Source organism: Phodopus roborovskii, unplaced genomic scaffold (genome assembly GCF_943737965.1).
Source record: "Phodopus roborovskii unplaced genomic scaffold, PHOROB, whole genome shotgun sequence".
Lineage (NCBI taxonomy): Eukaryota > Metazoa > Chordata > Mammalia > Rodentia > Cricetidae > Phodopus > Phodopus roborovskii.
In genome coordinates this window covers 1,431,778-1,455,811 of record NW_026126461.1, presented here as the reverse complement: position 1 = coordinate 1,455,811, position 24,034 = coordinate 1,431,778, and the positions used below count along the sequence as shown (strand labels likewise).

At 40.9% G+C, this 24,034-nt stretch overlaps 1 protein-coding gene across 2 annotated transcripts in view; it reads right to left on the bottom strand.

Annotated features, from left to right (window-relative positions):
• Positions 1-7,949: 7,949 nt before the first annotated feature.
• Positions 7,950-24,034, bottom strand: part of Gigyf2 (GRB10 interacting GYF protein 2) — a 115,860-nt gene continuing 99,775 nt past the window's right edge. Inside the window, exons 22-28 of one of the 2 annotated variants that reach the window (XM_051190726.1) lie at positions 21,332-21,454; positions 16,728-16,955; positions 16,379-16,584; positions 15,129-15,283; positions 13,486-13,679; positions 10,651-10,822; positions 7,950-8,138 (exon numbers count right to left, since the gene is read on the bottom strand). In XM_051190726.1, coding sequence (XP_051046683.1) covers positions 8,071-8,138; positions 10,651-10,822; positions 13,486-13,679; positions 15,129-15,283; positions 16,379-16,584; positions 16,728-16,955; positions 21,332-21,454 — 1,146 coding nt within the window. In that variant the 3' untranslated portion in view covers positions 7,950-8,070. Of the gene's footprint in view, positions 8,139-10,650; positions 10,823-13,485; positions 13,680-15,128; positions 15,284-16,378; positions 16,585-16,727; positions 16,956-21,331; positions 21,455-24,034 lie in introns of those variants that run through there. The other variant, XM_051190725.1, reaches the window with a different exon arrangement.

The window sequence follows — 24,034 nt, the reverse complement described above, 5'->3', positions numbered from 1 at the left end:
GTCCAGCCTATTTGGTGTTTTGTAAGCTTCTTATACCTTTATAGGCATGTCCTTCTTTAGGTTAGAAAAGCTTTATGATTTTGTTGAATATATTTTTTTGTGCTTTTGAGCTGGACTCCTTCTATCCCTATTATTCTTAGGTTTGGTGTTTTCATGGTATTCCAGATTTCCTGGATATTCTGTGTTAGGAATTTATTGGATTTAACATTTACTTTGATTGATGATTCTGTTTCTTCTATATCTTCAATGTCTGAGCTTCTCTCTTCCATCTCTTTAATTCTGCTGGTGATGCTTGCATCTGTAGTTCCAGTTTACTTCCCCAGATTTTTCATTTCCAGAATTCCCTTAGTTTGTGTTTTCTTTATTGTTTCTATTTCAATTTTCAAGCCTTGAACAGTTTCCTTCATGTTTGTTTTTTCTTGGGTTTTCTATAAGGGATTTATTGATTTCTCCCCCCCCCCCTTTTTTGACTTTTCAATTTAAGGGAATTTTCCATTTCTTTTTTAAGAGCCTCTATTATCTTCATAAAGTTATTTTTAAATTTCATTTTCTTGTGTTTCAGCTGCATTGGAATGTTCAGGTTTTGCTGTTGTAGGATTACTGAGTTCTAGAGGTGCCATACTGCTCTTTCCGTTGTTGAATGTATTCTTACACCAGCCTTTACTCATCTGTCCTTCCAACTGGTGTGGCTTGTGCCAGTGCCTGTTCTTCCAAGTGGTGTGGTTTGCACCTGTATCTATGTGGCCTGCTGGAGGTGCAGGGGAGGGCTGGACACAGAGAGGGTGTTCAGGTGCCTGCTTGTCAGTTGGTGGGGACTATACCAGAGCAGAGGAGTTCCATCAGGGGTGAGGGCAGGGCTCTGCTGCCTTGCTGGTGCTGGGATGGGAGGGGAGTGCCCCAGGGGTTTAGTTAGGGTCTAGATTTTGGGGCAGTCCAGCTGGGAAGCCGGTCACTCACCTGTCTTTCCAACTGGTGGAGTTTGCACCTGTGCCTATGTAGTCTGCTGGGGTTGTGGAGAAGGGCTGACCATGGGGCGGATGTTGAGGTTTATGGGTTGGGCAGCAGAGGAGATCTTGAAGGGACAGAGTTCAGTGGGTGGCAGAGGTGGGATGCAGCCTGGAAGCAGTTCTCTCATCTGCTTGCCTGATACATTTACTCTTTAGGACACCAAGTGCCTAGGTGCAACTGGAAGAAAATTTTGAGTTGGGAGCGTCCCGGTCTATTAATTTTTCAGAGTGTAGTTTCCTCCTCTGGTCTGTTCTCAATACATTTAACACTAACTTTTCTTCCATTTTTATTATTTGACTACATAGAATAGTCTGTCTTTCATGATGGGACCTGACCTCCTTCAGATCCATTTTATGTGATCAAAATCCATGAAGGTATTTGTCTCTCTACATAAGTGTTGGCATTTCAGCTTGGGTCTCTGTAGTGTTTGATTAAGAATGACCCTCATTTGACTCTTATATTTGAATGTTTAATAATCAGTGATTTGGCACTGCTTGAGAAGGAATAGGAAGTATGGCTTTGTTGGAGTGGGCATGGCCTTTTTGAAGGAAGTGTGTCACTGGGGGTAGGCCATGAGGTTCCAAAAGCCCAAGCCAGGCCCACTGGCTCTCTCTTCCTGCTGCCTACATGTTGCCATGCTTCCTGCCATGCTGATAATGAACTAAACAAACATCTGAAACTGTAAGCCAGCCCCAAGTAAATGTTTTCTTTTATAAGAGTTGGTCATCATGTCTTTTCACAGTAATCTAGAGCACTAAGAGTCCCTTTCAGGGTGACTCAACAAGCATTACAAGAACCCAAGGGCCAACAGTCCCTTTCCTGGGTGCTCACACACCCTTTCACAGTGGGAGGCTGGAGCTGAAGAGAAGCTCCGGAGCATCTGGCTGTCGGGTATGCTCACTTAGAATCTTGTGAATAATGAACACTGGCTCCCAGCATGGGGCCCCATTCCAGGTTAGAATTCTGGGACATAAACTCTGTAGGAGGCACAGCTCACAGAAAGCATTAGAAAATCCAGAACTGGGGGCTGAAGAGATGGCTCAGAGGTTAAGAACAATTGGCTAGTCTTCCAGAGGTTCTGAGACAATTACAAGCAATGACATGATGGCTAATAACCATCTGTAATGAGATCTGGTGCCCTCTTCTGGCCTGCAGGGGTAGATGCAGACAGAATACTGTATATATAATATAAATCTTTAAAAAAGAAAATCCAGAATTGTTAAACATGAAGGCTTTAATTTTCTTTAAGGGAAGGAACTGATGCCCTTCCACCCCGAAGGTGAGAGTAAATGTTGTCCAACACCTGGTGATCTTTTCACTGCTCTATGGAGCCAGCCCTCCTGAATCCCCAAATCCTGGGCATTGTTTAGGCCTTAATCCTGAGCTTTGTCTCTTGGTGATTAGAACCCACCCTTTTGAAAGAGGTCTCATGTATTTTGCATCTTCCACCAATAGAATCTACCCTTATACTTATGAAAAAATCCCCAAGCATGGCCCTGAGCTCTGCTATCAGCCAATAGAACTAATTCTTATTGCAAAGCTCATGGGTGCTTTGCTACTACTTTGCTAGGGAGTTCCTATGTAGCAATGCCTAAAGCTCTGTTGTGAATTGTCACATGGAAACCTTTCCCCAAAGTTTTACTATACTTAAATGTGTAAAAATAAATCGCAAGCTCTGAAAGTTTTGACCCTGTGAAGATGATACTGACTCATTTTATTCTTCACCTAGCATTGGGTCTCTCCCTACCAGTGGAGAGATGTGCAGGGGTCCCTGACAGGATTGGTTCTGTTTCAAGTTGCCGAGATTACCTGGGCCAGTACTTTAACCCCAAACAATCTGACAGGTGAGGACACTGAGTTTCAAGAGACAAAACAGGAAGACTGGTTAATAACGAGGCTGATGCTAACAGCCTCTAGAAGCCATGCCACACAGCCTTGGAGATATATTTTCCTGTAGGGGAAACTCTAGTTTCACTAACAAACTTATGGCTGAAATTCCATTGAGCAAACTTTAGGCTTTCTCCACAACTAACATTACAAGAAGCTGTATATGATCACCACTCTTAGGGAATCAAACATCTGAAAATGATTATTACACATCTGACTGCCCTAAGTGTCTGATAGTAACCCAAGAACCCAAGTGAGTACTGCAGTCCCAGAGACAAAACAGGAATGGTTAATAGAGGCTAATATTAAAATGAAGCCTTCTGGAAGCCATGCTACATTGCCTTGGTGATGGTTACATTTTCCTGCATCAACTTAAAGACATTTAAAATAGTGGTTACCCCTTGAGATACTCAAGACTGTTCATTGTAAACTTGTCCTACTGTAGGTCATGTTTTGTCAACTTGATAGATGCCCAAGTCATTTTGGAAGACAGAATGAGATTTAGAAAATGCCTCCATCAGATTGGATCGCAGCAGGCAAGTCTATATTTGGTTCACTTTCTTGATTAAAGATTGTTGTGAAAGGACCCAGCTTACTGTGGGCAGTGCCAACCCTGGAGTGGTAGTCCTGCGTGACGCAACAAAGGTAGCTGAGTAAGCCAGGGACAAGCCAGCAAGCAGCATTCCTCTAAGGTCTGTTTCAGTTTCTACCTCCAGGTTCTGATGGGAGATGGCCTTCTGTATGCAGTGAAATGTTTCTCTTATTGGTTAATGGATAAAGTTGTTTCAACCAATGGACAAGCAGGATGCAACTAGGCAGAAAGTACAGGTGAGGCTACCAGACTGGAAGGCTGGGAGGAGGAGAGCAGAGTCTACAGTGTGTCGCCACCAAAGGAGTAACAAACCAAAGCATTACAGGCGTGCCACAGTCTCGGGGCAATACACAGAAATGGGTTCAATAGAAATGGGTTAGTAATTAAGAGAGAGCTAGCCGGTAAGAAGCATGAGCCATCAGCCAAAGAGTTTATAATATGGGACTAAATGGCTGTGGGACCAGGAAAGGACAGAAACTTCTATCCACAGTTCCTTTTGATTTTCCTAAATGATGAACTGTACCAGAAGCTTTAAGATGAATAGTCTTCCCTCAAGTTGGATTTTGTTTTAGCAAAGCAACAGAGAAACAAATTAGGATACCAAGAATTAATCAGTCAAGTGCCACCAAAGATAGCACCAATTAAATTAGGCTTTCCCTGGGGTCTTAAGAAACTCATCAATAAGATGGCCAACTTCCCTGTAGGATGTGCATGGTTGTGTCTGCTGGCACTGCAAGCCAGCTGCTCCTTTAAAAAAGCCTTACTTCACAACCCCACTGCACAAGAATGTTCATCTCAACACCATCACTAGTTTCATACAAAAATTAACCACTGTGTTCATGTTTCAAAAGTGGTATTGCTATGTGTATGTGCTAGTAATATTCATGTTCAAAAGTGGTACTGTTATGTATATGCATTAGTCATACCACACATAAATAAAATGGTCGCACTAAAAGTTTAGGGGGTAGCAAGATAGCTGGATGCCTGCTGCTAAGTCTTGAGGACCAGAGTTTCTGAACTCCACACATGTACAGTGGCAGGTGTATGTACACACAAACACATCAGTTTTAAAAACTAAAACAGAAATATCATGATCCAGAAATTTAAAGCACAAACACCCCCCACCCCAATTTAAATGAAAACAGTCCTTGATGAAGATGGATAAACCCATTTCATGCTGGTCTTTCCCCCCAAATGACTACATACTCTTTGGCAATATGGCCTTGCCAAGGTGGGTGGGACAGAGGCCATGTTCCTGCCCCTGCAATAAAACACAGTATCACAGCAGGCAACACACGGGGAGGGAGACCTACCCCTGCCAAGTACAACCCCCCCCAACCAAATCCAATGTTAACAGTTTCTGCAACTATCAGCTGAGGTCTAACCTGCTGCAACCAACTGTCAGTTATTTACCTGAGAGGCAATCCACAAAGATTTACTTCATTAAGCCTCATAAAGCAAGCAACCCCAGATAACAACTCAACAGTCATCGTGATGATCCCTTCCCTAACTTACAATCACATAATTATCAACACAATGAGGTACCTGCTACAAGACAAATTTGTTGACATTTTTCTATAGAGCAACAGAGATGAGAACAGGAGCCACCCTGGGGACTATCAAACTGATTTGACAGTCTCTACCAAACTTGTCACACACACACACACACACACCCACACCCTGGGGACTATCAAACTGATTTGACAGTCTCTACCAAACTTGTCACACACACACAAACATACCCCTGGTTGTCAGCACCCGAAGGCACTGCACTGTCAGGTTAAATTAAAAAATATTCAGAGGAAATCATATCAATACTGAACATAACAATATATACTTTTCAAAGCATTATTTTCTTATATAACATTTACATGAACTAAAGCATTTCAAGTCATCTAGAGACGATTTTAAAGTATTCTGGAAGACATATTTGTAAATTATATGTAAATAGTGTACCTCTTTGAATTTGAGAGTTAAGATTTTGTTATATGCTTTTCAAGTCATTATTTTCTTATATAACATTTACATGAACTAAGGCATTTCAAGTCTTCTAGAGACAATTTTAAAGTATTCTAGAAGATAGATTATATATAAATAATGTACCTCTTTGAATTTGAGAGTTAAGATTTTGTTAAATGCAAGGATTCTGACCCAATCCTCTAAATTACCAAAGGACTTTGAAACTTAGTAAGGGGCTGGGTGTGTTACCCAGTGATAGAATATAAGCTTAACATAGACCATGCCCAGAGTTCTATCCCAGCACTTCCTTGACTGCCTGCCCCTCCCCTTAAAAAACCATGAAGGAATAAAAGGGAATAATTTTATAGAAGGTGTTGAGTGGTGATTATAAGCAATGGTGATCAAAGAGAATATGAAAAAGCACATCTCCAGAAGAATGGTATTCTCCATTAACTGGGAAGCAAACATGAAAGAAAAACAAAACAAAACCAAACAGGGCTCCTGGTTAGCAAACGGAATGTTCCATAACTAAAATGGCTTTGTTCTCCTAATACATCCACTGAACTCCCACTTTGTTTTTTAGATTTTTACCTTGCTGGAATAAAAAGAAGAGTTTGATTTAGAAGAGTTGGATAAGTTTCAGGGAAGGACATTTTGAGGGTCTGTGGTTTAAAGGCAGTCTCCAGTCCACAGTTCAGCACACAAGGAGACTTAACACATTCATCTGAGCCTCAGCCTTTGCAAACACAGACCCAGTCAGCGCCCCACCCCAGGGAAGGGTCCCTGCTGCCTTCTCATCACCAGTAACTAACACCAGAACAAGAGTTTCAGGACAAGCTCGGCCTCAAGAGAGGTGAGTACAAGAGAGACCACAACCACATTTTATTTAAGTTCTTTTTTTATTTTCCTCCACACTGGCAAAAGTTCCGAGGGAGCTTAAAGTTTTGTAAACATTTTAACTATCCCTCTTCCCCACCCCACCCCTTTGAATTTACAAAGCAAAGGAGAGTAGGAGTCTCACTTTTTAATGGTCCCCCAGCTCCTTATGCTATTTGATCCAAAAACTATTTACAAGTTTGTAGCAGTCTCTGTATAGTTATTGTACACGTTTAGGAGGGGTTGAGGCAAGAAGGGATAGGGAGAGTGGTGATCCAAAATAATAAAAATAGAAACCAAAAAGAATCCTCCAAACCCAAACTGCTCTCAGAGCAACTCCAGCCTTCTCCAGGCACTGATGACCAAAGGGAAGGTGCTTCACCTACAAGCTGCCCACCACAGCACCTCTTGCACAGGCACAGCTGGCCCACAGCTCCCTCGAGGTATGACTGACCATCCCAGGTGATGTTCTACAGGCGTCTGGTGGAGGCAGTCAGAGTTTGTTTATAAATAGAGCTTGAGTACATTTCTACTTGATGGGAACAGGTAGGAGCAGGCCTCTTGCTCCTGTTCTTGCCCATGCCCTTCATCCCACTGATCCTCCTGCATAGTGGTCTCCACAGATGAAGGTCTTAAAGATGGTCAGGTTTTGTACGTTCTTTTTCAGAAACGGCAAACAACTTTCCATCCCAGAATCTTTACATAAAACCTTTCAAGGCCACAGCCAAACACACACGGTGCTCTGTGAACAGGTGAGTTCCCAGCTTTTATCGGAAGCAAAAGTGTAACCCTATCCGAGTTGAAATTACACAAATTCATACATATGGTAAAGATGCCTCTTAAACGAGACAAATTTTCACAGAAGGGCCCAAAACAAACTGGTCCTAGTCCTTTGAAGTAAAAATATTTATGGGGGGATCAGTTTTTATATGAAAAGAAAAGTATATAAGTCCCTGTCCCAGGCCATAGGGTTTCCTTTGTCCAGTAAGGTTGGAGTATGTCAAGGGAGAACTCAGCTTGCTTGGAAAGTCACTACCTAATGAAGAAGACATGAATCCTTTCTCCGGAAAGATATTCAGAAAGAACAAGTGAGGGGTGTGCAACATCAAACAAGCCAGTCTACAACCCACCCCCTCTCCCTCAGGGCCTCTGATGCAATCCCGAAGTTAGCAATGGCCATGCAACCAACCTCCAGACAGAGTTCTGCCTGGCTCTGGCAATAGTGAAGTCACCATCCAGGGGAGCATTTGTTGCTGGCCAATGTCTAATAACCATTAACTCTCTTCATGACTGCACCAGTTAAGACCCTAGCCTGTATTGGGGGGGGGCAGGGTAGAGTGGTGGGGAGAAAGAACAAAACAGAACAAAAAAAAGTGACAAGAGAAAGTAACCTGCTATTGGCAGATTCCAACACTTTCAGGAGACAGTAGATGAAATCAAAGCACAATGAATGTGTGCTGCCAATATCAGCCCTGCTGGGGAGCAATCCCAACTGCCACCTCCAAGACAAAGGGTCTGGTCCACTTAGGTACATACAGTCTGAGATGCTCACCAACAGTGATCTAAAATAATTGAACACGAGGGGCTAGAGAGGGGGGCTAGAGAGGGGAAAAAAAAAAGCCTGAGATGATTGGTTCTGTGATTTGTTGCAGAGTGACAGAGAGCAAATGGCGAATGCATGTTGTATCCGACGAGGAGAATCCATGGTCACTAGGCAGGAGAGGGAAGGCTGGCACAGCGGTAGGTACTCAGTAGTCATCCAGAGTCTCAATCTCACCCATGTTGAGTCGCTCTGATGACGCATTGACTGAAAATCCTACAAGAAAAAAGTAAGTTTGTGAGTGACTGTTCTGCCAACTGGCTCAACATCAAGCAGCTGACTGCAATTTAAGTCTCTTGTGCTTCAGATTTACACTAAACTGGGCACTGAAGGAAGACAGAAGAAAAAAAGGTAAGCAAGCAGACCTATGCAGAAAGGGATCTCTGATCAGACTAGAATGGAATCAGCTCAGGAGAGGCATTCCTGACAGGACACACAAGCACTGCGACCCTGCTAGTGGCCACATGGAGGAACTTTTCCAATGAAACCCACAATCAAAAGTTGATAAAAATTTAGTAAGTAGGAATCTTGGGAGTGAGCGACTCCCAGAAATCTTCCCAGTCCCTCTGCTCTAGATGAATCCTCAACTGTTTCAGCTGCTGTTTAAAAACCAAAAGCAAACAGGCAACTCCCTCCACCCCAACAAGACTGTTGGTACTGGGTGGGTTTTTCACACCTTCAGTTTTGTTTACTTCAGTGTTCAAGCTTTCAAATAAATACACATTTGAAATGTTCCAATAACACACACACACACACAAATGCCTTACATAATAAAATAGCTTAATTTACAGACTCAAAAATAAGATTTGAAAAAATAAACAAGCCTGCCTACTAACCAAGAAGGCCGTGGGACAAGTTGCTGTCAAGTCACAACCAGCAACCGCAAGACCTCTTTTCCCTCAGAAATACTGAAAGTCTTAGTGTTCATATCTCTGAGGTGAAGGTTTTATTTGGAAAAATCTAAAAACCTAACCGCCAATAGTCTATGAAATGAGCTATTCACTCTATTCTAAAGCAGGTTTATCTAATTCTATGTCAAGAATAAATGAAATGAGATGGAAACAATGAGATGCATGCAACAGGAGAAGAAATGTAATTTTAAAAACAACTAATTTCAATCAAGACAGAAAAGAAACCGATGAAGAAATAATGAATATCTGATGTTATAATGTCCAGATTACCAGGTGAGGCTGTTTAGAAGACATGATCTAACTTAACTGATTTAAAAGCACAGCCTCCTCACATCACAAAAAGAACAGCTTATGGGTACCATGAAAGGCAAGGCAACAAAAAGGGGAGATTTGTCCTCTCTGCTAATCCACAGACCACTTTCTCCTAGGTCTAGAACACTTTAGAATTAGGATACTCTGTAGGAAAGGGAAGCCTGACCTCCCGGGGGAACTCTGCAAGGTGTTTATTATCAGCCCCAAATGGTTACACTGGTTACTGGGGAACCCTTAAAATTAGTATGATCACAGTAGAGGGAAGGACACTGGGAAGTGAAACAAAGCTTGGGCTCCCTCTGTTGGTTTGCTTCAGAATTTAATTCTATTTCAATCTGCTCTCACAATGGATACTTGTAGATACAGTTGAAACCTATTCCAATATGCACATGGAAAACTTTTCTCAATCTGTAACTTTACAGAGAACACATTCATTGAGAAGTAACACATGAAAGTGAATAAACACAGGACTCCCCAGAAAGAGGCTGAAGTAGGCAGTGATTTTCACATGAAAAGCTCACTGGCCCAAGTGAGTCCCCTCAGCACTTCATGGTCAAGTTCCTTGTCCTTTAGTGCTGGTTGTCCTCCCTTCAGGACAATGGAGCCATTTAACTCCAAGAGGACCTACCCATCCATCTGCCACACCCCAACTGAGGATTGTTTAGGTCCCTGTCTTCTGGAGTCTATGGCAGAAGACCAAGAGCATACTGCAGAGAACAAACATGAACAGTAGCGCAACCTCTCTTATCTGTAAGCCAAGTCCTAAGGACTTCTTAGCTTGAGCCAGTTAGAAACCTGTTCACCTATTTCTGTCAGAATTTTATACTTTTCAACCTGTGTTTGATATTAATGCTCTAAAGAAGGACTCTGACAGCCAAGTGTATTAACTTCATATTTAAAAACAAAAAATAGTGGCATTTTCCATCACTACTTGTGTGGTTGTTAGGCCAATTTGAGAAATACAGCAACTTATATTCATTATTTATGAAATACCAGTCCCCACCATTCCCACCAGTCCTTTAAAGTCCTAATTTAGGAGTCTGTTTTTCTAGGAAGCTGCTGTGTGTGAGGACAACAGGCCTCAGTACCAGACAGGGAGGTGTCTACCACAAAAGAGTGGTGGAGGCCTGAAGCCCAGCTCACTGCTGGGAGAACTGGGTGTCCTAGCAGTGCAGTCACCCAGTATCCACAGAAGTGGATGTAACAAGCACTGCTTCTTTGAATATCTGCTTCCAGCACAAACCAGCAGCAGAACTTGATGTCATCCATTATCCTTATATGAAAGGCTAAGCAATGCTTTAAAGTTTGAAAGACTATAATACTATTTGTTTGTCCCAGCATGAGGCATCTCTTGCACCTACATGCCTAGGAAATATTTCCTAGCTACTTCTTTTTAGGCCAGTAAGTAAAATGAATCTTTACATGAAAGACTGTGGCGAGTCATGATTTATCTGGCTACCTGAACCTTCTTCCCACCCAGGCTGAGACTCCAGGCCTACTCTCACCTAATAAACTAGGATCTGCTCGAACCATCTTCTGTTTTTTCTTCTTCTTGCCACTTTGTACAGCCTCAAAACTGGATTGTTGATTGTTGCTTTGATTGGTCTGAAATACCGAATGGAGTGTACTATGGTTCATGCCCCAAACAGAGTCCTGTGAAATAACAAAACGGCACAACTATAATTATACAGTGCATATGAATGTGGACTGCTTACCTTTGCCTTACCAAGTGTGAGTCTGCAAACAAAAATCCTAGTGAGACAGCTCAGAGGGCAAAGTGTTTGCCACAGAAGGCTGGTGGCCTGAGTTCATGCCCAGAACACAGTGGAAGGAACCCCCAAAAGTATTTCTTTTCTTTTTCTGTTTCACTCACTCTCTCTTTCTTCCTCCCTCCCTCTCTTCCTCTCTTTTTCTTTCTTTCTTTCTTTCTTTGTTTCTTTCTTTCTTTCTTTCTTTTTTTTTTTTTTTGAGACAGGGTTTCTCTGTATTGCTTTGGAGCCTGTTCTGGAACTAGCTCTGTAGACCAGGCTGGCCTTGAACTCACAGAGAGATCTGCCTGCCTCTGCCTTCCAAGTGCCGGGATTAAAGGCATGTACTACCACTGCCCAGCTCAAAATTATTTCTTACTTCCACATGGTACATTTGCCTATGTGCTTGAGTATATACATACGTACATTACGTTTGTATGTCTGTGCGTGTGTGTACATGCACACACATGAGCCTGTCTGGAGAGAAGGGTCAGCGGTTAAGAGTGCATACTGTTCTTGTAAAGGACCTGAGTCTGATTCCTGGCAGTCATATCAAGCAGCCTACACTGTAGCTCTTATGCTTTCACCTGATTCATGTGCACATACTCATTGACACATAAAATTTATTTTAAAAATAAATTTTTTTCTTAAGAAAAAAAAAAAAAAAAAAAAGCCTGCTGGGCATTGGTGGTGCACGCCTTTAATTCCAGCACTTGGGAGGCAGAGGCAGGCAGATCTCTGTGAGTTTGAGGCCAGCCTGGTCTACAGAGCTAGTTCCAGGACAGGCTCCAAAGCAATACAGAGAAACCCTGTCTTTAAAAAAAAAAAAAAAAAAAAAAGCCTAAACCAGTACTGGCAATACAAAAACTGAGGGAGGACCACTGACCTCAGTTCACTCATTTACAGCACTCTACTTGATATCTGATTATCTCTTTAAGTCTCTCCTGGATCGCCAAGCTTTCACTCAGGCTATACCAGAATGGCTGTCCTAAGTTTTCTAGCAGATACAGTGTCTGTATCATTCATTAAAAAATGCAACATACAACATCTGACCTCAACAGGCCTTAACACTTGGTAATAGACACACCTGACTGACTCACAGTATACAGAGGGCATGCTGAGAACTGGCAGTATATCATCAAAGGATAAAGTCATATACGTTATTCATACTGGCAATCCCAGAAGGGATTTGTTCCCAAAATATTGGCCCACATTTCTACCAACTGGTTAGAGTATAAAATAGTACACTAATCCTGTTCTCACTGTTGTCTTTATTAGAGAAACTATAGAAGCACCTAGGGAGGAGTACAGGCAGCACTGTGGAAGAGCATGCCTAGGGTCCAGGGGCACACAGGATGTGGGAGCATTTCCTTGCTGTTTTACCTCACAGGAGACCATCTCCAGGTACAGTGTTTCCTGCACTACTTCAAACCACCTCTCCTGCAATGCCCTGAGACATGTGCTATGGAAGGACACCTACCAGTCTCTCTTAGTTTACCAAGTCTGCTCTATACAGTTAGCTCTCAAATGTTTTGTGCTACAATGAATCTTTCACATCTCCAGAAGTGATCTATACAACATACTTATCATCTCTAGTAGAGTATGAATATTTTATGGCTCTTTATGAACCCTGCCAACTTTCCTTTCAGAAAATGTAAACTATCAACCCTCAAAGATCTTACATTTGTAAATTTCAACAAATTGTTAAGTTCGGATTTTTGTTTTGTTTTGTTTTTGATGGTCATTCTGAGTACACATATGCTCAGAGAGGCAAAAACTTTTTAACAACCTATGCACACATTTCCACTAAAGAGGGACAAGGGGTCATCCACCTTCCAACTCCGCTGCCACCTTTGCCTTTGGCCCTGGCTCACACCTCTGTGCTTCTTGTGACTTTGCTGCCTCCACCCCTGAGCACCTATGCTATTGGATACTCCTGCACTGTACCCTTAATTTCCTAGTTACTCAAACTTTATAAAATAGTGGTTCTCAACCTGTGTGTCTCAACCCCTTGTGGGGTACAGGGAATTCTGTGTGTCAAATGACCCATTTACAGGAGTTTCATAACAGATATTTACAATTATTAACAGAAGCAAAATTATAGTTGTGAAGTAGTAACAAAAGTAATTTTATGGTAGGAGGGGGGAGAGGTCACCACAACCCAAGGAACTGTACTAAAGGGTCCACACACACTGCTATAGAACAGAGCTGCAATGAGGAACAAATGGCAACAATCTTCACACCCTCATCAACAGCATGAGAAATACCTACCATGCCCCACATGTAGTAACATTTCAGATGTAGGAGATACCAAGCTTTAAAAACAAAACAAATTTATGGGTCATGTTGGGACCTGTGGTCCGAATACAACATATATATGAATCAGGAAAACTGACTAAAAGTACCTTGGACACTTTATTTGCTACTTGCTAACTAGGACATTTACAGAAATGCACTTTGAATAGATGAAGGCCACACATTTTGAAATGTTTTGGTCACTGGATGCATAAAAATATTCCTTTTCACTTCTCTGCTACTCAACATTTAGAGTTTCCTACTCGCATGTACTACACACATCGTGTTACTTTATACCTGTTGCTGTTGTTGTTGCTGCTGCTGCTGCTGCTGCTGCTGACGCTGCTGATTGGCTTTCTGTTTGGCACGGCGCTCAAGGAACTGCTTGGCAAACTCCTTGGCCTCAGAAGTATCTCCTAAATAGGCCCTGATATAATCATGGACTTCATAAGGAGATTCCACTTCTTTCAAGAAAGAAACAAACGTAGGAACTACAATACAAGAGGGGAGAGGACATTAGACAGTAACAATGAAATAAACACATGTACAAAGAATAAGCCTCAAGTTTTAATAGATTACCACACTGACACAGGCATTAACAGAAACGTGAAAGCTATACGGTTTCTGTGATACTCACATCTGCCTAATACAGATGAAAGAGCCTTATCACAGCGTTGAAATTATCCAAAACAGCAGTGTCAAACAAAAACACACCACACATGCCCAACTTCACTAAATGTTATGTTGGGGAAACTAGATGTTACAATTGACTGACTAAAGTAATTTAGGGATTCATTCCTTTAATTCAGTTTATGAAGTACTATGATGGACACCAGCTACCATGACAGTTATTAAAGATATAGATATATCTACCTTCTAGAGCATGTAATTAATTAGGGTAGTATGTGTTTTAGAGAGCTTCAAGTGGAAAATGCAAATTGTGTGGTTTCAGAGAAAAAAAAAGCACAAACACCAGAGTTAGACAGGCATGGGTTTAAAATTCGATTCTGAAGTTTGCTGGCTGTGTGACCTTGATGAGGTATGTAACCATTCTGAGCCTCTGTTTCCTAATTTATAAAATGGGGATAATATCACCTACCTTATCTTCAAATTTTACTGCAAAAAAAATGAATGCCTGGGATAACACTATGTTATCCCAGCTAGTGCCTAGCATATGGTAGGTGCTTAATGGATGGCAGCCATTACTTTTAAGAAAATCTGTTTTCTCTGAACACCTTCAGATTCTTAGATAATGTTATAATGCTGCAAAGGAGCCTGTCAATTCTTGGCTTTTCAGTGTTAAAGATTGCTGGCTTTAGGCCAGTGATCACCTGGGTCTATGAGCTAAGGCAATCCCTTCTACAGTATGATCAACAATCACAACTGGCTATATCTAGGTAGGCAGGGGGTTTACTTCCACCTAAGGAGCTACTCTCTGTAAACAGCTCATTTACAACCACACTTTTCTTGAAATTATGTTGAAACCTTTATTTCTGCAGTCTGAACTCATACAAAGCAAGTCTACTTACTCTATCAAAATTTCCATCATCTTTCAAAGCAGGAAGGGACAATGTCACAGGGCTTTATGGTACTTTACTGGCTATGACATTTAACTTTCTCACAGACATGATTAATGTATCTGGAAAATGTTTCCCATGAAAAGGGTAATGGGAAACTATGACTTACTTTGTCCTGTACATCATTAAGACAGCCTGAGCTGTAATTTTATTTTTGTAACTGCTCATAATCTATTTGAGCATAGTTTTATAGGGCCTTTTTCATAAATAATACTACGATGGGAGTCAAGTTTTTAATGGAAAGTGAAGGACTTGGCCCCAAGAGATTTCATCTACATTTTGGCTCACTGTTCCAACCTACCAACCTCTTTGTAGGTCCTGCTCTGTCAATCCACATGCTGGGATTCCCTTCCCAATTCTTACCATCCAAGTTATTTGCCGTATTAAGGGCATGAAGCATCTGTTCACACCACTGGGTAAATCCATCCTGGGCTTTATTTACTCCCTGAAAGAGCTTCAGCAACTTTTCTTCTTCTTCTACTTTCTTATTCTGCCGGTTAGACACACCTACAGATTTACTAAAGCAAAACAATAGGGCGATATTATATTCCCAGAAACTGTTACTACGTGATTATACTACAATACCATAAATACTGTCCAGGCAACACTGGATAGCTGTCCAGCAAGCCAATTCTTAGTTCTGTACATGGGAGGGTGGGGGAGAGCGGGAACAAAACAGTCAAATATTTTGATTGAATACTTCCTTAAAAACTAGCCTCAGCTAATATCCTAAGCTTCTATTTTGAGAAATAATGAAATTCTTCCTACATGTTCTTAGGTAAGCTATTCAATTTACTAAGCCTCAGTTTCCTCATTTGCAAAATGGTGCCAACACTTCTTTGTATTATAGTAAGGAATGAAGACAATCTCACAATGGCCTGGAGCATAACAGTGCCTGGCAAAGAAGCTCAATAAACTAATGTGTTTACTTTCTTTAAGTCTTCAATTAGAAGGAATCTGACAACACTACTATTTATTAAGCACTTACTACATGCCAGGCACTTTACTATTTCATGTGTATTTGTTTATTACTTTCAACTACACTAATAAAGTTATTATCTTCATTTTACCCATGAGGGAACTGAGGCCCAAAAGAGGTTCTCTCTTGCCCAAGGTCACACAGCTATTAAGTGGTAGTGCTGGGATCTGAGTTCATGAATATAACAACAAACCCATGCTCATTCAACATCACTGGCTACTGAAGGAAGAAAGATGAAGAGGAAATAGAACTAATTTGTTATATACCAAGTTTAAGGACATTACAGATTGTTTTTGGAATGCTCATTATAGTATAAATATAGTTTAAAAATATAAATTAACAAAAACCCCTGTCACCTAGAGAAAACATCGGAGAAATGTTAACAACACAAATACTCTATTCTTATTATTATCAGGAAGTTGCCATGTAGTAGGCAAGAGATTAAGTGCTCAGGAGAAGGACAAGGCCAAGGAACAAGAAGTGTGTTTCACTGGGTAGAAAACAATCACCACAATTATGACATAGGTTCTTGGGCACAAACGAAACTGTAAATAAAAACTGTATCTAACATCCCTCCCACTGCCCTCACCTCCCACCAATAAAGGTACACAGGTGTAACCATTACAAGCCCTACCTGAGACTGGTGTTGTTTTTATTTTTATTTGTGGAATTTCTAGGTCCCACCTCTTTCACTGCATCATCCCAAAACCCCATGTTGGAGTTTTTAGTGTCTGAATTGCTCCAGATACTACTGACTATATCAGATGCCCACTGGTTAGGGGGACCCGTGTTTAGAGAGCCCCAGACAGAATTCCCAATGCTGGTGTGCAGGTTGGAATGCTGTTATAAAGACAAAAAAAAAAAAAGAGAGAGAGAGAGAGAGAGAGAGATAAAAGAAATGCTGGTTAATAACATTCAAAATATAGTTTGAAAAGATAAACAAAAAGCAGTGCCCATGACTACACTCAGGAAAAGGAACCCACTGTGCTGTTCCGGGCTCTGTTTGTTTGCTGGTGCTGTTGGTGCTGTTGCTGTTGCTGTTGCTGCTGCTGCTGCTGCATCTGCCTGGCCTCTTCCTGCTGGATCTCCAGAAGAGACTTGGTGGTACCTGCAGGTTTGCTCACATTTCCCCAACCTGAGAGTTTCTGCTGCTGCTGCTGCTGTTGCTGCTGCTGGAGAGCTTTCATCAACTCCCTCTGCTGACGCCTTTGCTGTTGGGTAAAGACAGCCAACTCGGGATTTGTTTCTACATTAGTTACAAGTATCAGGGCACTACAGAATATTAATACACAGCGGCTAAACAAAACCCAATGGGGTTAATTCTTTTGGCTAAATTAAGATGGAAACTGCAAGTGGTACTAAATGGGAAACCAAGAGACTAAACACAGAAGTACTTCTTACAAATGACAGTCTTTTTGGTTAAGCACAGAAATGAAATAAATGTTTACTGCTCAAAAGCCCCACCAAAATGAAAGGATAAACTTTTTGTGGGTTTATCTGTGTGTGGCTTTGAGATGGGGTTTCACTGTACAAAGCCTGACTGGGTCTGAAACTCAAGACCTCCCTGCTACAGCTTCCCCAGACAGATTGCAGATATTTGCCACATGCTCAGCTTCACAGACTTAAGAGCATAAACCAGTAAAGGACAACAAAGGCAGAAGAGATTTTAAATATAAAAGTTAGGGCTAGGGGAGATAGCTAAGTCAGTCAAGGGATTGCTCTGAGAGACTGGGGACCTGAGCTTGGTCCCTGAATCCCATAAGAAAGCCAACGTGGTAGACACCTATGATCTCAGCACTGCAGAGGTAGAGACAGGCAGAACCCTGGGTTTCACTTGCCAACCAGTCCAGCCTACTTGTTAAGTTGCAGGCTGTGAGATACTGTCTCCAAAAACAAAATTAAAAGACAAAAAAAAAAAAAAAAAAAAAGCAGACAAAGCACCTGATGTTGTCCCCTTTGATCTTTCCATGCATATGTGCACATACAAAAGTAATCATCTAGCTAGAAAGATATAAAGCTGGAAAGCAGATTATCAATTACCAGAGTAGTACAACTGAAAAACTAAATGAAGGAAGCTGATAAATGGGCATGTTTAGATAGAAAGCTTAGGAACTACAAATGCTTACACCATATCTCAGGAAGGCTGGCTACAAACAGAAGCAGTCAAAACCCTGAACTGCTTCCTTTGCCCTGTCCAGCTGACCAATTGTCTCTTTCACCCAAACAGAAAACAAGTTTTCCATTTGGAAAGGTCAATACAGACTAACAGACTAGCAGTGAATACTCAGTGAACACCAATAAGTGGGAGGCACTCCCCACAACAAAACAGCCCTGATTAATCACCACCAGCACCAAAGAGGTACATATAGCAGAACCTTGATGCTTGATGAACTTTTGAGACCCTTAACAGATAGCCTAGAGTTGCAAAACATTTAGCATATGCGTCTGAGATAAAAGTCAGGCACCAAAATAAATACATAAAATTCAATAAGAGAAAATAGGATCTTTTTTTTTTTTTTTTTTCAGTCTTTGGAGACAGGGTTTCTCTGTGTAGCCTTGGCTGTTCTGGAACTTGCTCTATAGACAGAGCTGGCCGGGAACTCAGAGATCTGCCTGCCTCTGCATCCCAAGTGCAAGGATTAAAGGCATGTGCCACCACCACCCAGCTAGGAATTGTCTTTTAAAAAATTAATTAACATGTGTGGGGGCTGAAGAAATGGCTTGCTGATTAAGAACACTGGTAGCTGGTCTTCCAGAGGTATGGAGTTCAATTCCCAGCAACCATATGGTGGCTCACGACCATCTGTAATGATATCTAGTGCCCCCTGTTCTGGCCTGCAGAACCCTGTATACATAATAAACAAATCTTTTTAAAAGAAAGTGTGAGTAATTTTTTCTGCTGTGTGCATATGTACCATGTTTGTATAGTGCCAGCAGGGCCTGATGGGCACTGAATCCCCTGAAACCGGAGTTACATGTGGGTGCTAGGAATTGAACCTGGAACCTCTGCAAGAGCAGCAAGCACCCTTAACTGGTGAACTACCTCTCTTGAACTTTTTTTTTTTTTTTTTTTTTTTGGGTTAAACTATCAGCAAATAGTATCACTAGAGCAGGAGCTGTCAACATGTGAGTCTCAACTGCTTTTTCAAATGACCTTTTCACAGAGGCTGCATATCAGGTATCTACATCCTGATCCAAAACAGTAGCAAAATTATAGTTGTGAAGTAGTAAGAAAAACAATTTTATGGTTAGGGGATCACCACAACATGAGGAACTACATTAAAGGGGTAAAGCCTTAGGAAGGTTTAGAACCACTGCCTTAGAGAGTTGATGGCATAGTCACTAAAATAAGAATAAAACCCAAAGAACACAGAAATTTAAAATAATACAGTATAAGCTAAAAGTTCAACAGAAGAACTAATACATAAAGCTGAAGAAATAGGCCCACCAATAATGATATACAAAAAAGACAGATGGAAAGAGTAGAAATCAGAATCTATCTAGGGCAACCATACAATTGACGAGAACTGTAGAAAAAAAGATCAAGAACTACATAACACTAAGCATGTCCACATTGAAGAGGTTAGAGAGCCCCAGGCAGTTGCTCCAGGAAAGACAAAACAAGTAACATTATCATGGGTTTCTCTATGTGACAAATAAGCATTTCATGCTATATAGGATATAGGGAGAATAAAAAGTTCCAAGAACATGAATGAATCAAACAGAGTGAGATACTAACTTTTGGGAAGCAGGGCTTCCATCTGTGGCTGGGATGTAGCTCAACAACAGAATGCCTTCTCAGCATGCAGAGGGGCCTAGAGGGACTCTGATTCTTGTTCACATTAACTTTTCACTGAATTCAAGACTAAAATTATTATAATTTCTAGCCTTGAAAACAAATACTCTGCTGAGATAATGATTTGTTGATAATCTTCTGGAGAAAGGTAATCCCAGAAGTTTAACCCTTTCTTTTGTTTTTACATTAAAGTGAGAAAGTAATTTTAAGAAAGAGAAATGCTTTAACCTACTGGATGATGATCACTATTTAGAATATATGTATATTCCAAACATTATACATATGTAAGTATGTATGTACATAAAATTATAGATGGATAGAGTACACACACACACACACACACACACACACACACACACACACACACACACACACTGATAATTCCTCTCTCTCAGTGTACTTACACCTGCTTAGTTTAGTGAATGGCACAATCCAGATCCAAACATGATAGCTTGCATTCACCAACAAATTAACTGCTCTGCCTCAAGTGCGAGCTACATAAAGCCTGTCTATCTCATCTGTGAAAGGCCTTTGCAGGGGACACTTTTTAAGCATGGACAATATGTCATTCCATCCTTAGCCATCCACAACTCCCATGCCCTGTCTGTCTCCTTTCCTTCCTGCTAGCAATTCTCTTTCTCACTTCTTACCCTCTAAAGCACCATACAGTTTACTTAATTTCTGTGGTCCATCTCTCTTTAGCTCAAGGGCAGGTGCACAATAGCAGAGCATTCATCAGTTTTATACTTGGCTGTACTCCCAGACTATGAATGGGTAAATATATATTGAATCAATGAATGAATTAAGACAACAGCAGGCCTGGTGAATTAATCATCTTTTCTCTATTATAATTTATCCTCTCCAACTTCTTCCCACTATTCTGTACCCTTCCTATCTTATAATGAGTTTCATGATATAAAGTTAAAAGTGAGATACTATTTTTGTCATAGTACAAGTTTTTCTGGACTAGTTAAAAGACCCAATATCCTTTATAGAAAAATGTGCCCTGTATTCCAAACAAATTCACAAATGGATGTGTGATGGTTGGTGTTAATCGTCAACCTGATATGATCTAGTACCAAAGAGACAATAAATCTCTGGGCTCTAAAAGATTCTCTTGATTACACTGGCTCAGATGGGAGGCTGTGCTCACTGTGGGCAGCACCACTCCCTAACCAGGTCTGAAGGGACTGAGCTTTAGCATGTGCTCATCCCTGTCCCTTGACTGTGAATGCAATGTGACCAGCTACTTCAAGCTCTTGCTGCCTTGACTTCCCTTTCTCCCTTAAATTGTTTCTGTCAAGAGTAGTTTAATATGAGAACAGAAAAAGGAATTAAGGCAGGGTGAGCAAAACTTATTCATAATTCTCAACAACCTATGTATTTTTAAAATAGTATTTTTCACTATTCTTTGAGAATGTCATATATGCATATTATGTATTTTGGTGATACCTATCTCCCACCACCTATGCCAACTCCCCACCCAACCTCATCTTTGTTTAAATAACCAACTAAGTGTATCTGTACTATCCATACATACACAAGTGTAAGACTATTTTTACTTATAAATTAAATAACAGCTAAGAAGCTACCGTAAGTTCCAGGAAACAATTATGTCACCCAATCTTAATGTTATTCCTATTAAGCCCTTCATTTATATCAAAGGATCCAAATCACAGACTACAGTTTAGTAACAGTAGGTCAATTCAGGCACACAGCAATTCCGATAGCAACCACCATCAAGAGCCATTAGCTGCCTGAATACTGAACTGGGCTGTTTTTACTGTTTACCTCTTCTCGGAGCTGCCGTTCTCGTTCTTCTTCCAGCTTCTGAATTTCAGCCAATGACAGTGTGGCCTGGGACTGACATGTTGCTGTATTGGACTGCTGACCCCAAGTTGAGGAAGAGGGAAGCTAGAAACAAGGACAGAGTAACCACACTTAGGGTCAGAGCCTCTATTTTTTCCCTCTCCTTACAATATTCATTTAAAAATTTCTTTTCCACACCATTTTCTCAGTTGGCTTCTTTTGCTCATTTCTCTCAACCTACGTTTATTTTAAAACAACTAAAATAATGTATTAGTGCTTGCTCTCCCAGTTGGGTGGAAACTTGTGACAATGGGCATGAACACAACTAGCAATGTGGAGTCAAAACTCAAAAGGAGTAAAGAGAGTGACTAAATATAGTTTAGGATTTTTAATCTGGTGGACAGTGGTGGAGCACACCTTTAATCCTAGCACTTGGGAGGTAGAGGCAGGCAGATCTCTGCAAGTTTAAGGGCAGCACAGTCTACAGTGTTCTAGGACAGTCAAGGCTACACAGAGAGACCATGTCTCGAAAAACCAAAAACAAAACAAAACAACAAGATTTTTAATTCATAAAGGCTACAAAGGACATGATGCAAGGACCTGGTGAGTGAATTAAAGCCCTGGATTTCTAAGCCGAGTGAGGTAGACATGGAATGAAGGGACCAGGCAGTTTTCATCCCAAGTCTCCTGAGGAAGAGCTGCTGCTAACCAGGCCACAGTGTACCCCTCACCCTAATCCTGAAAATTAAGCTGGTTTGAAAAACAAACAAACAAATCAACAATCCACTTTATCTATCCTTTAATGAGCATACTAGAAATGAACATGTGGCCCAGAAAATGGAATTTTCAAAACCCTGTTTTCTAAACAGAATTCTTTGCTCTTCTTTTTAAATTAAATGTTAAAGGTCTTTGGACAATCTTTACATGGCTCTGCTACCAACTCTTCACTCAACAAGAGAGTCAGGCTCAACTTTTTTTTTCCCCTTCAGTAAAATATAGATTATCAATATCTTAGCTTTGTGAGAAAAACAAAATACTCTGAAGACAAAAGGGTATGACATATGGAAAACTCTTGGTATGGTACCTAAGAAACGAAGTACTCAATAATTAATGGTATTGCCAACTTCTCCTTCCCAACCTTCCAAACTAAACAAACTTCAACTAGGACTTTTGTTCCTTGTCTGACTGCTAGTTTGCTAACTTACAGTTTTGTTTCCTTCAACTTCACCTTCCATTTAGCTCTCTTGCAAACACAATAGTATTATTCTGTGTTCTGTATACCTTTACGTTCTAATCCTTTACTAGAGTGTACACAACCATGACATTAGGGGCTCTGTACATACTTATCTCATTCCTCATATTCTGGACAAGATTTTAAATTTACTTTTTAAAGATTTATTTTAGGAAACTGAAGAGAAGGATCAGCGGTTGGGTGTTCTTCCAGAGGATCTGGGTTCAGTTCCCATCATCCACATGGCAGCTCATAAATGTCTTTCCCAGGGGATCCAACACCTTCACACAGAAATACACGCAGGCAAAACACTAATGTACATAATAAAAAATTACTTAAAGATTTATTTTTAAATTATGTATATGTGTGTATGTGTAGGTTGTGTGCAGTTACTAGTAAAGGCCAGACAAAGGCATAGGATCCCCTGGAGCTGGAGTTAATACATGTCTGGGAGCCATGTAATGTAGTCAATGGGAATCTTCTGGAAAAGCTAGCAAGCACTCTTAACCACCAAGCCATCCTTCCAGCTTCCAAGATCTTCCCTAGAGATTCTAGAGTGTCACTAAGTCACTAACCTTCAAGCCTTGTCCACTGGAATGCCACTCTCATAAACCTCATCCCCAAAACAAACCATTCAACTTGAAAGTTCTTTATACCCCTAAAAGGACGGTTTGGAGGCTAACTTATCTCAGGAAGTAGCCTGGAGGGATGGTGACTCATTTTACCAGTATTAGAGTCCTTTGAAGAGCTTATTTAAACACAAGCATGCTGGGCTCCACTCATAATCTGCATGTCTTATAAGATCCAGAAAGAACTACTGCCTTATGAATGCCACCTCCTCTCTGCTCACTACACTGGATTCCAAGTTGCCCTTTACATTTTTATCCTGTGAATTCCTTGAAGACAAGGGAGACTAAATTTAATTTCAGGCTCAACATGAAGTTTGCAAAGCTTATCTACCAAGCTACTCTTAACTTTTCCATCCATTGATTGCATGAGCAGTTCTCATCCTGTGCTCTGCTATACCACAGCTCCTCCTATGACCTTCAGATCCCGGAAATCAGCAAATTCAGGCTTGCCAACTTTATCAAGGCAGTTCCTTCTTCCCACCATTCACCCTCTTTTTTTTTTTTTTTTTTTTTTTTTTTTTTTTTTTAAGCAGACTCTTAAGTATTAATTTTCAACTTCAAACAGTATTTTAAATCTTCCACCTCACTACATTTAAAAAGGGGGGGGGGGTGGTTCAAGGCCCTAGCTGGCCTTGAATTTGCTATGTAAACCACGATGACCTCTAACTCAAAAGATCTGCCTGTCTCTGTCACCTGAGTTCTGGGATGGTGTTTGTGCCACCATCCTTGGCTTGTCTTTAAGCCAATTGTTAATAAGCCCTCAAAGGCATCCGTGTTTGAGCAGGTTGTAGGATGCTGTCATGCCTGCTGCCCCCAAGGTTGCCA